The following is a 12,108-nucleotide window of genomic DNA, read 5'->3' on the forward strand; positions in this document are numbered from 1 at the left end:
GCGGCAGGCTCTAGTGAAAACCAGCCCACGCCTTCATCCACACAGGTTCAGCGGATCCACTTCCCCACTGCCATTACAACAGTATTATTTCACTAACACAGCACACTCACTATGCGTGTTATGACAAGGCAAAGTGTTCTACATCCCTATTGATGCTCTCTTTTGCCCAGAAATAGACGTTTTTAATAGGTTGAATCGAATTTTCCAAAAATTCACTCATCTCTACCTAGCACCTATCTGCCGGGGTCGGTAGCTCTGCACCTAGTATCGAGCTGACAGATTATTTTTAAAATTCCAGAGAAAGATCCTTTTATATATCTATCCCTTTGAACATACATATGCATTTAACAATAGGATTCCAAAAGGAAAAAGGAAATCTTCTAAAAGAAATGAATTGCAGTGTATGTAGGAGCTGATCATACATAGATAATCTTTGTACATGATGTTGTTAAACATAATAAACCATATTACAACTACATAGACAAGCTTCCGTGTGCAAAAAAAGTTGCCTGCCAACATATTTTCCTTTTTATTTATCTGACCTTATCTTTACTTCCAGGGCGTCATGTAATTTATTGGTTTAATGTATGTACAGAGTCAGACGGGGATGACCTCACTATCAATCGGGTCTTGATTAGGCTAAACTATTCCAGTTTGTCTAGAAGGTGGAACATTTACCTTTCAACGATTCCTCCAATGTCTTTGGGAAACAGTATTATTCTTGGAGGTGCTCAGATACTCAGCTTGATAGATAATTTATCTAGCATTATTGACATAAAGTATGTACATACAGTATAAAGAAAACACTGTACAGTTACAAGTAGCTAAGACTACTGAATACATGTAATAACTTAATACACATTCATTTTCTATGACAGTAGTGCATCAGTTAGTTGATGTGGGTAACCCTCAGAGCAAGTGGTGTCCCTGTCAGTATGGACAGGAGATGCAGATGCAGGAATGCCACTGGAAGCCTACATTTGGTACCAACGTTTTTAGAAAGGCAGTGGCATAAGGTATAGCTACATTATTTAAGAAATGTAGTTGGGACAACATACAGTACTGTACATTTTATTATGAGGATACAATATGTTACACCATAATGGAAGAAAAAAAAAAAAAGGGGGGGGCACCACCTAACATGAGGCCAGCTCAGTAGACTACATCAGTAACGCATGCAACTATGTTGTCCACAATTTAAATGTAAAATAATATAAATATAAGGTTCTAGTCTAATATGTTTACATTGTGTAAGGTATATCAATTAGTTTATCAATTTAGTCCAAACTCATTGGAAAATATACTCTCATTGGACTCTGCTGTGTCCAGTGCTTGCTAAGTGGGCAGCCAATCTTAGCCACACCTTTGTATTGTATAACTGTGTAAAACTGTGATTGGTATAAAATGTGCCTAAAACACATCATAAATTGGACGCATGTCTTGTACTCTTTTAGCACATTCTACCATTCTACAGAAGATCAGACAGTGACAGGCCATGTGTGGTTGATCCATGAGGAGGGCATCAGGCGGCACGTTTGATGTCTCAACAAAGGCATACCGCAGTGGAGCAACTGATCCAGCAGTACAACAGCAGGCAAGTAAGACATCTGATTAGTCAGTTCATCAAGTGATTAGTCAGTTCTTGAACAGTTGGAAATCTGAAAAATTGGTAAATACCACATTGTGATGGCTAGATGATTGGGCCAAAGCGGCTTTACAATGGCAGGTCTTATTGGATATTCCTGGTATGCTATAGTAAGTATTACCAAAAGTTGTCCAAGAAAGAACAGCTGGAGAACAAGGGACATGGCCATGGGTGATCAAGTCTTGTTGATACAGGTGAGAAGACTAGAAAAGACTATTAAACAGACTAAAAATGAAATAGATTAATCTATATATATATATATATATATATATATATATATATATATATATATAACTCTATGGCCCTTATTTACTAAGAGTGAAGTGTAGGTTTCTTTGTGGGTTTTAATTGTGGGTATTTACTAAGGTTTCCCTACATTTTGCACTTTTCCCTACATTTTGCTTTTTTTTCACTTGCTCTGATCTGTCTAGTTTTTCCTCAGCTCAAATCCACCACATTTTATGTGGAAACCTTAGTAAATATGTTGTTTTTTTGTGAAAATGTGGGGAACATGCCCCTTTTGGGAGACCACGCCCCCTTTTCCATATGACCATGCCCCTTTTTTGGCTTTTCTTACCAATATGGAGAGTTATTCGGGTTTTTTCAATTCTGGCACAAATTATGGAGCAAAATCTGGCGCAGACAGAATTTCCGGCGCAATGCGACAGAATCTGGCAAACAACTCGACAAAACATGTAGTAAATGAGGGCCAATGTGTGTATGCATGTGTGTGTGTGTATGTATGTGTGTGTGTGTGTGTATGTGTCAGCATCACATCCAAATGGCTAAATATATTAACATGAAACATGGCACACATGTTACTTATATGTCAACAACAAACATAGGATAGGTAAGTTTTTATTTAAAGTCCCATACAGGTCTATGGGAAATTTATGTTACTGCATAATTTCCAAACAGCTGGAGAGATTTCGAAAATACTTGGTCACATGTTACTTATATGTCAAATAAAAATATATAATAGTTAAATAAACCCAAACCTGCCCCCATTTGTGAAGGATGGGGTTTTTGTTTCAAGTCCCATGAAAGTATTTAGAACTTCTGGTGCCTTACTCCACAAGCTCCGCTCTGCATCTCCTGGTGAATGTGTCAGTCCGGCTGGTAAGCCACACCCCATCTCACAAAGGCATGCCCACCTTTTAAGCTGCCCCCCTTTTATTTTTAGCTTACAATATCTTTACCACAATGCAGCCCCACCTAAGGACGGGATATTCAGATTAGAAATGAGGATTAGCTATGGGGACGGGATATGAGGACGGGTTATGTGGACGGGACATGGGGACGGGACATGGGGACGGGACATGGGGACGGGACATGAGGACGGGATATGAGGACGGGATATGAGGACGTGACATGAGAACAAAATATGAGGACAGGATATGAGGTCAGAATATGAGGAGGGGATTTGGGGTCGGGATATGTGGAGGTGATATGGGGTCAGGATTTTGGGACGGTATATGAGGACAAAAGCTTCCTCCTTTGTTGCTTTTCCCCCACAAGAATAAGGTAGGAAAAACCGGGCAGCACCAGGTACTCAGCTAGTTCTCTTTAAAATGTAGTATTCCAAAAGATGTCATTTTGCCCTGGGCATCGAGGACCAAATACCCTGATCATGAAAATGTTAAACTACTCTGAACACTGTTTATACCATATACTTTTATTAATTTCCTTAAAACCAATAAAACTTCACTTTAGGAATGAAATACATGTATAATATGTAAGGTCTGATGTTCCCTACATAGAACAGTGTGATTATTGCAGCTTGTGCTTTTTTATTTGTACTTTTTATTAAAGAATAAATAGTTGTCAGTAAAGTACGGTTTAAAAGGACAAAAGGTTTTTCTAGTGTTTGGATCATCAGATTACAGGTTTAACAAGTAGTGTGAAGCAATATACTGCACAAGGCTTGTAAATGATTAAAGGAATAAATTGATATAAAGGTGACCATATATTAATGGTTTTCATTGGCTAAAACAACAGACCTTGAGAATTGCTGCTTATCAAATGATCATCTTTGTTTCCAATGAATAATCATGTTAAAGCGTGACCAGCCAGAGCCATTTTTGACCAATTATATATTGTAATATACTTATCCAGCAAAGATTCAGTGGCAATTTTTTCCTCTGCTCTTCTATGAGGCTGAAGGTTGCCAGTCAAAGACGATGGTAAGCAGCCCTGTTGACTGTTGGCCTGGTTTGCCGATAGCCTATTGCTGGTTAGCTTATCGCCAATGAGGTCAATGGTGCCAGGTTTAAATAGGCAGCTGCTGACCACAGTCTCCTGTAAATCTTACTCCTTAGGGCTACACATTCATTTTTCTTTTCTATTTGCATCTATAGTTTTCTGACCCCTGGCTTGTTTCCTGATTTCCTGCTCCTTGTTCTGCTCCCGACATTCCCAATTGGTTTTGTCTCTGGTTCTGACTTTGTCTCTGATGTACTTTTCAGATTTTGACCTTGGCTCTGGCTACTAACCCATTTGGTTTTTACCTGGTTTCCTGAAAATCACAGGAAACAAGGAAACAAAATAGAGAGGCCATGCACAAAAAAAAAAAAAATACAAACACATATGCCTTGGCATCCTATCAGTGAGATTATTTTTGGTTATCTGAGGAATGTTCTTCCATGCTAAATACACCTAGCCATGCAAATCATTAAGATCCACTGCTGTCAGCTCTTTTTGCAATTTTTGTTCCAGATGTGCTCGATGGGAGACATGTCCTAAGATTATGCTGGTCATGGTAGCACGCTAGGCCACACAGGCAGCTTACAGTAGCAGAAGCTACGTGTGGCCTGGCATTGTCATGTTGAAAAATGGCACCTGGAACACTTTGGGAGAAATGGCCATACTACTGGTTTAACAACCAGATCATCATAACAGCGAGCTATTAGTGTACCTGAAATGAAGACTAAACAAGGCTACTGTATGTTATTCTACCCCTCATCATATTCCTGGGAGTAGGACTGGTGTGACGTTTCCTTTTCATGGCATTGCCCACATGGTCTTCAGACCAATTTCCAATTATCATTGCATTAACAGCAGGATTCATCACTAGAGATGAGCTAGTCAAATCGGTTGAATACGAATTTGTTATGAATTTCCTGGTAATGAAACCGAATATCGCCGCAATTCGATAAAACAAATTGCTTCATGAAACTCCATTATGTGCAGTCCAGCGGATCTAAAATGGCGGATACACATGTGAGGACATGGGGCAAGGAATTCTGGGAAGGTCGGTAGGGCGTATCACCCTGAATCACATGGTGGCATGCAGCCTATCAGCAACCAGCCAGCCCTTTGATGTCACATCCCTATATATTCGGCAGCCATTGCTGAACACAGGCATTTCTGAAAATTGTAGCTCAGAGAGGAGACTGTGTGTTACTGTCAATACAGAATACATATCTTATTCTTCACAGCAGCGAATCCATTCACCTCAAGCCTGTATCACTGCAGACAGGCTGACAGGCAGGGACAGTGCAGAATGTGAGAGAGTACACTTAGTGCTGGTGCAACCTTTTTGGGGTGTATTATCCACAAATAAGTGAAATATATACGCACTCAGAAGTTCTACCTTTTCTCTGGTTAAAGCTCATAGTTTGCAGCTAGTGTGAAAGCACTAAAAGACTTCAGCACTAGATAGTTACGCTTATTTCAGGTGCAACCTTTTTGGGGAGTATTATCGGCAAATAAATGAAATATATATACACTCAGCTGCTTGTCGTCATATATGAGCTCTGAAATTACCATGAGAGAAACAGGTTGGAGCGATAAAAATAAACCATAATTGATTAAATTACACATTCACAGTTTCATGCGTAGTTTCACAGTACCAGCCGTGTTTACTTACTTAATATTTTAGACAAGCATATGAAACTGGCAGGATCTACCCAGTAGCCCTGCAGGGTCAGGCCTGCACCACTGAGAAGGAGGACAAACTAACACACTACTCTGTCATTGTACTTCTCTGCAGCCTACATAGGCTGCCACCACCTCCAGACTGTGTCATTGTGCCGCCATATGGTCTCCTCATACTGCTGCCACATCCAGGCTCTATCATAGTGCCACCCTATGGTCTCATCATGCTGCTACCACCTCCAGGCTCTGTCATTCTGCCGCCATGTGAATTCCTTGTTGCATTGATTTTGTGGTAATCCAGTATTTTTTCCAAGTAAACATTTCGAGCTCCGGGGACACTCACCCACCAGCTCGATTTTGAGATACAAGTACGAGCTTTTCCATAGTTTACACTGCAGCAATTATACACTATTGGCGCTGGAATTACCGCGGCTGCTGGCACCAGACTTGCCCTCCAGTGGGTCCTCAAAAAAGGATTTAAAGTTTGCTCATTCCAATTACTAGGCTCTGTCATTGTGCCGCCATGTGATGATCTTGTTATATTGGTTTTGTAGTAAAACAGTATTTTTTCAAAGTAAATGCTTCGGGCACCTGGGACACTCAATCATGAGCATCGGGGGGGGCTGAGAGGCAGGGGCTGGAACAGGTGGTAGCTAGCCTTGCGGCAGACTGCCAGCTCGATTTTAAGATGCAAGTAGTTTTTCCATAGTTTACACTGCAGCAATTATACACTATTGGAGCTGGAATTACCACAGCTGCTGGCACCAGACTTGCTCTCCAATTGGTCCTCAAAAAAGGATTTTAAAAAATTAAATTCGCTTTAATCTCTTCAATTGTGACACCATATGGTCTCCCAACCCTGCTGCCACATCCAGATGCTCTGCGGTAGTGATTCTAATAGTGATGCCTGTAATCTGCATGTCATACTTAATAACAGTATTATTTCACTAACCCAGCACACTCCTTATGCGTGTTACGGCAAGGCAAAGTGTTCTACACCCCTATTGAGACTCTCTGTAGCCCGGAAATAGCTGTTTTTACTAATGATTTGCTGCGAATAAATTCAGATCAAACCACATTTTTTCAGAAAATTCAGCGAATCGGCTGAATCAAATTTTTCTAAAATTTGCTCATTTTCCCTCATCACTAAAGATGATAGACTTCCATTCCATCCTCTAATTCCATCTTGCTCTGCACCATGATAACCTTTGAGAGCAGTCGTGTAAGGTCATTGGATCTCTAGCTGAATGATTGGCTTGTAGCTCATCACCTTCTGATGGTTTAATCTGTTCATTTGGGGCTATATCGATGGCTGTTACTTTTTGGATATATAGTCACCTTTTTGTTCATTTGAAAAAATATAGACTATTTATATATATATATATATATATATATATATATATATATATATATATATATATATATATATATAGTTTATTTGGAAGGGTGATTCATATATAGACAACTGTTCATTTAGGAGGATGATAGAAAGGGTCTGAACTCTTTTTAATTTTTGTAACAACCTAATATATATGATCTTAACCTCCTGAGGACCCAAGCACACAGCCACTTTTTTGTGGTTTTGTTTTTCCCCTTGCCTTCTGAGATCCATAGCCTTTGTATTATCGTGGTACACTGAAGGTGTATTCACACAGGATTTGAAGCAACAGATTTTATGCTACACATTTCAATGTAAACTAAATGACTGTACACACCTTCAAATCTGCTGCTTTGTCCTATCCTGACCTATATAACTTTTTTTTCAGTATATGGGGTTATTTGAGGGTTCATTTTTGTGCCATGAGCTTTAGTTTTTATTGGTGCCATTATTGTTAAGATGACACTTTTCGATCACTTATTAATTTTTTCTGATTTATGATGTGACCAAAAATCATCATTCCTGGTGTTTATTTAAAGAGTACCTGCCACCAAACTAAACTTTTAATATATTGTTCCTTATGTAATAATAAGACACTTTGCTATTTACTTGCTGTTAAAATTCTCAATATTTATATGTTTTTAATGTGATTGGAAAAACAGCCACTAGGTTGCTCTGTTCTGTTCCCTGTGCAAGTTAAACAGTTAGTTTGGTCTCCGCCAGGAAGTTTGTGTGGGGCATGGCGAGGCCCAGCTCTCACAGGCTTCAGTGATATTGCACCTGCTGGGGAACGTCCACTTTCTCCTGCCGTGAGCTCACACAATGTGAGCAAGGGGAAAGGTATGACACAGAGCATTTTAAAGCTTGGAAAACACAGCAGGAGGAGTGTTAGGAGTAGTTATGGAATATATTCTGAGTTAGTTTAGAAAATATGGTTTGATGACAGGTACTCTTTAATAGTTTTGACATTTTCTTATGCATCAATACTAAATGCTGATTTTTTTTTTACATTTATTTTAACTTGAAAAATAAGAAAAGGTGGGCAATATTAACCCCTTTAGGACCTAGGGCATATGGATACGCCCTGGCTTTCTGGTACTTAAGGACCCAGGATGTATTCATACGCCCGTGGGAATTTCTGTCCCCGCTGCACGCCGGGCGGGGACCGGACCGGGGTGCCTGCTGATATCGATCGCCAGGCACCCCGCACAAATGCCCAGGGGGTTCATCAGGCCCCCCCATGTTGGCAATCGGCGCAAATCGCAAGTGAATTCACACTTGCGATTGCGCCAATTCGGGTCTATGGTGACCCGATGACCCGGAATAGAAGGGGTAGGAGTGAGGTGGCAGTGGTGCCACCCCTCCTATCCCTGCTATTGGTCATCAAGACGCGATGACCAATAGCAGATCGGGGGCGGGGAGCTTTACTTTCGGTTTCCCCGTCCTGCCCACCCACAATAGGTGGGGCAGAACGGGGAAACGACACAGGACTGGCGCCGAAGTCCACACACCCATCGGCGACGGCAGCGGGCGACGATTGACAGCGGCAACGGGCGAAGATCGACGGAAGAAGAGGATGGCGACGCAGCTCCGTGGATCTTACGGAAGCCGGTGAGTTGCTTAGCAACATCTGGAGGGCTACAGTCTGAGACCACTATAGGGTGGTCTCTAAACTGTAGCCCTCCAGATGTTGCAAAACTACAACTCCCAGCATGCCCAGAGAGCTGTTTCGGCATGCTGGGATTTGTAGTGTTGCAACAGCTGGAAAGCTAAAGTTTGAGACCACTGCACAATGATCTCTATACTGTAGCTCTCCAGATCTTACAAAACTACAACTCCTAGCATGCCCACATAGAAGTTTGCTGTCTGGGCATGCTGGGATTTGTAGTTTTGCAACATCTAGAGGTCCACAGTTTGGAGATCACTGTGCAGTGGTCTCTAAACTATAGCTCTCCAGATGTTGCAAAACTGCAAATCCCAGCATGCCTAAACAGCAAATAGCTGTCTCGGCATGCTGGGAGTTGTAGTTGTGTACCTCCAGCTGTTGCATAACTACATCTCCCAGCATGCCCTTCGGCGATCAGTACATGCTGGGAGTTGTAGTTTTGAAACAGCTGGAGGTTTGTCCCCCCCCCATGTGACTGTACAGGGTACATTCACACGGACAGGTTTACAGTTAGTTTTCTGCTTCAAGTATGGGCTGCGGCAAATTTTTCGCCACAGCACAAACTCCTAGCGGTAAACTCACTGTAAACTCCCGCCAGTGTGAAAGTACCCTAAAAACACTACACTAACACAAAATAAAGAGTAAAACACTACATATACACCCCCTTACACTGTCCCCCCAATAAAAATGAAATATGTATCGACCGGCAGTGTTTCCAAAACGGAGCCTCCAGCTGTTGCAAATCACCAACTCTCAGCATTTCCGGACAGCCACTGACTGCCCAGGCATGCTGACAGTTTAGCAACAGCTGGAGGCACCCTGTTTGGGAATCACTGGCGTAGAATACCCCTATGTCCACCCCTATGCAATACCTATGAAGTCCTCAAATGCGCATGGCGCTCTCTCACTTCAGAGCCCTGTCGTACTTCAAGGAAACAGTTTAGGATCACATATGGGGTATTTCTGTACTCGGGAGAAATTGCACTACAAATTTGGGGGGCTTTTTTCCTTTTACCCCTTATGAAAAGGAAAAGTTGGGTCTACACCAGCCTGTTAGTGTAAAAAATGTTTTATTTTTTAAACTAACATGCTGGTGTTGCCCCATACTTTTTATTTTTATAAACGGTAAAAGCAAAAAAAGACCCCCAAAATTTGTAAGACAATTTCTCCTGAGTACGAAAATACCCTATATGTGGGCTTAAAATCATCTGCGGATGCACAACAACGCTCAGGAGTGAGAGCGCACCATGTACATTTGAGGCCTAAATTGGTGATTTGCACAGGGGTGACTGATTTTACAGCAGTTCTGCCATAAACACAAAAAAATAAATACCCACATGTGACCCAATTTTGGAAACTACACCCCTCACAGAACGTAACAAGGGGTATAGTGCAAATTAACACCCCATAGGTGTTTGACAAAATAGTTGGATGGGAAAATGAGAAAAACATTTTTTTTTTTAATGCTGGTGTTGCCCTAAATTTTTAATTTTCACAAGGGAAAATAGGGAAAAATCCCCCCAAAATTTGTAACCCCATTTCTTCTGAGTAAGAACATACCCCATATGTGGATGTAAAGTGCTCTACTGGCGCACTACAATGCTCAGAAGAGAAGGATTTTGAAGAGAAAATTTGTCCGGAATTGAAGGCCACGTGTGTTTACAAAGCCCCCATAGTGCCAGAACAATGGACCCCCCCACATGTGACCCCATTTTGGAAAGTACACCCCTCATGTAATGTTATAAGGGGTACAGTGAGCATTTACGCCCCACAGGTTTTGGAACAGTGATCCGTAAAAATGAAAAATTAAATTTTTCATTTGCACAGCTCACTGTTCCACAGATCTGTCAAACGCCAGTGGGGTGTAAATACTCACTGCACCACTTATTAAATTCTGTGAGGGGTGTAGTTTCCAAAATGGGGTCACGTGGGGGGGGGGGGTCGACTGTTCTGGCACCACGGGGGGCTTTGGAAACGCACATGGCCCCCGACTTCCATTCCAAACAAATTCTCTTTCAAAAAGCTCAATGGCGCTCCTTCTCTTCTGAGCATTGTAGTGCGCCAGCAGAGCCCTTGACGTCCACACATGGGGTAATTCCATACTCAGAAGAAATGGGGTTACAAATTTTGGGGGTAATTTTCTCCTATTACCCCTTGTAAAAATGTCAAATTAGGGGAAAACACAGCATTTTAGTGACATTTTTTTTTTCATTTACACATCCAACTGTCACAAAAAGTCGTGAAATACCTGTGAGGTGTTAAGGCTCACTGTACCCCTTGTTACGTTCCTTGAGAGGTGTAGTTTCCAAAATAGTATGCCATGTGTTTTTTTTTTTTTGCTGTTCTGGCACCCTAGGTGCTTCCTAAATGTGACATGCCCCCTAAACACCATTTCAGCAAAATTTGCTTTCCAAAAGCTAAATGTGACTCCTTCTCTTCTGAGCATTGTAGTTCGCTCGCAGAGCATTTTACGTCCTAACCTGGGGTATTTATATACTCAGAAGAGATGGGGTTACACATTTTGGGGGGCATTTCCTCCCATTACCCTTTGTAAAAATGATAAATTTGGGGGGGGAAACTGCACTTTAGTGAAAAAAAATGTTTTTCTTTTACACATCCGACTTGTGGGGTGTTAAGGCTCACTGGACCTCTTGTTACGTGCCTTGAGGGGTGTAGTTTCCAAAATGGTATGACATGTGGGGGTTTTCTGCTGTTCCGGCACCATAGGGGCTTCCTAAATGTGACATGCCCCCCAAAAACCATTTCAGCAAAATTCATCCTCCAAAATCCCATTGTCGCTCCTTCCCTTCTGAGCCCTCTACTGCGCTCGCCGAACACTTGACATATACGTATGAGGTATTTCCTTACTCGAGAGAAATTGGGTTACAAATTTTAGGGGTAGTTTTCATCTATTACCCCTTGTAAAAATTCAAAAACTGGGTCTCCAAGAACATGCGAGTGTAAAAAATGAAGATTTTGAATTTTCTCCTTCAATTTGCTGCTATTCCTGTGAAACATCTAAAGGGTTAATAAACTTTCTGAATGTCATTTTGAATACTTCGAGGGTGCAGTTTTTATAATGGGGTCATTTATGGGGTATTTTTTAATAAGAAAGCCCTTTAAATCCACTTCAAAACTGAAGTGGCCCCTGAACAATTCCAATTTAGAAAATTTTGTAAAAAAATTGGAAAATTGCTGCTGAACTTTGAAGCCCTCTGGTGTCTTCCAAAAGTAAAAACATGTCAACTTTATGATGCAAACATAAAGTAAACATATTGTATATGTGAATCAATATAACATTTATTTGAAATATCCATTTTCCTTATAAGCAGAGAGCTTCAAATTTAAAAAAAATGCTAAATTTTTTATTTTTTCATCACATTTTGAATTTTTCACCAAGAAATGATGCAAGTATCGACAAAATTTTACCACTAACATAAACTAGAATATGTCCCGAAAAAACTATCTCGGAATCAGAATGAAAGGTAAAAGCATCCCAGAGTTATTCATGCTTATAGTGACGGTGGTCAGATGTGCAAAAAA

The 12,108-nt window shown here is 41.0% G+C and overlaps 1 protein-coding gene across 1 annotated transcript in view; it reads left to right on the forward strand.

Moving 5' to 3' along the window:
• Window positions 1-12,108, forward strand: part of LOC130368547 (protein unc-13 homolog B-like) — a 350,187-nt gene that overhangs the window by 46,879 nt on the left and 291,200 nt on the right. Inside the window, exon 2 of the mRNA XM_056572347.1 lies at window positions 1,455-1,598. Coding sequence (XP_056428322.1) covers window positions 1,511-1,598 — 88 coding nt within the window. The 5' untranslated portion in view covers window positions 1,455-1,510. The remainder of the gene's footprint in view (window positions 1-1,454; window positions 1,599-12,108) is intronic.

The sequence above is a fragment of the Hyla sarda genome, chromosome 4, assembly GCF_029499605.1.
Source record: "Hyla sarda isolate aHylSar1 chromosome 4, aHylSar1.hap1, whole genome shotgun sequence".
NCBI classification, from domain to species: Eukaryota; Metazoa; Chordata; class Amphibia; order Anura; family Hylidae; genus Hyla; species Hyla sarda.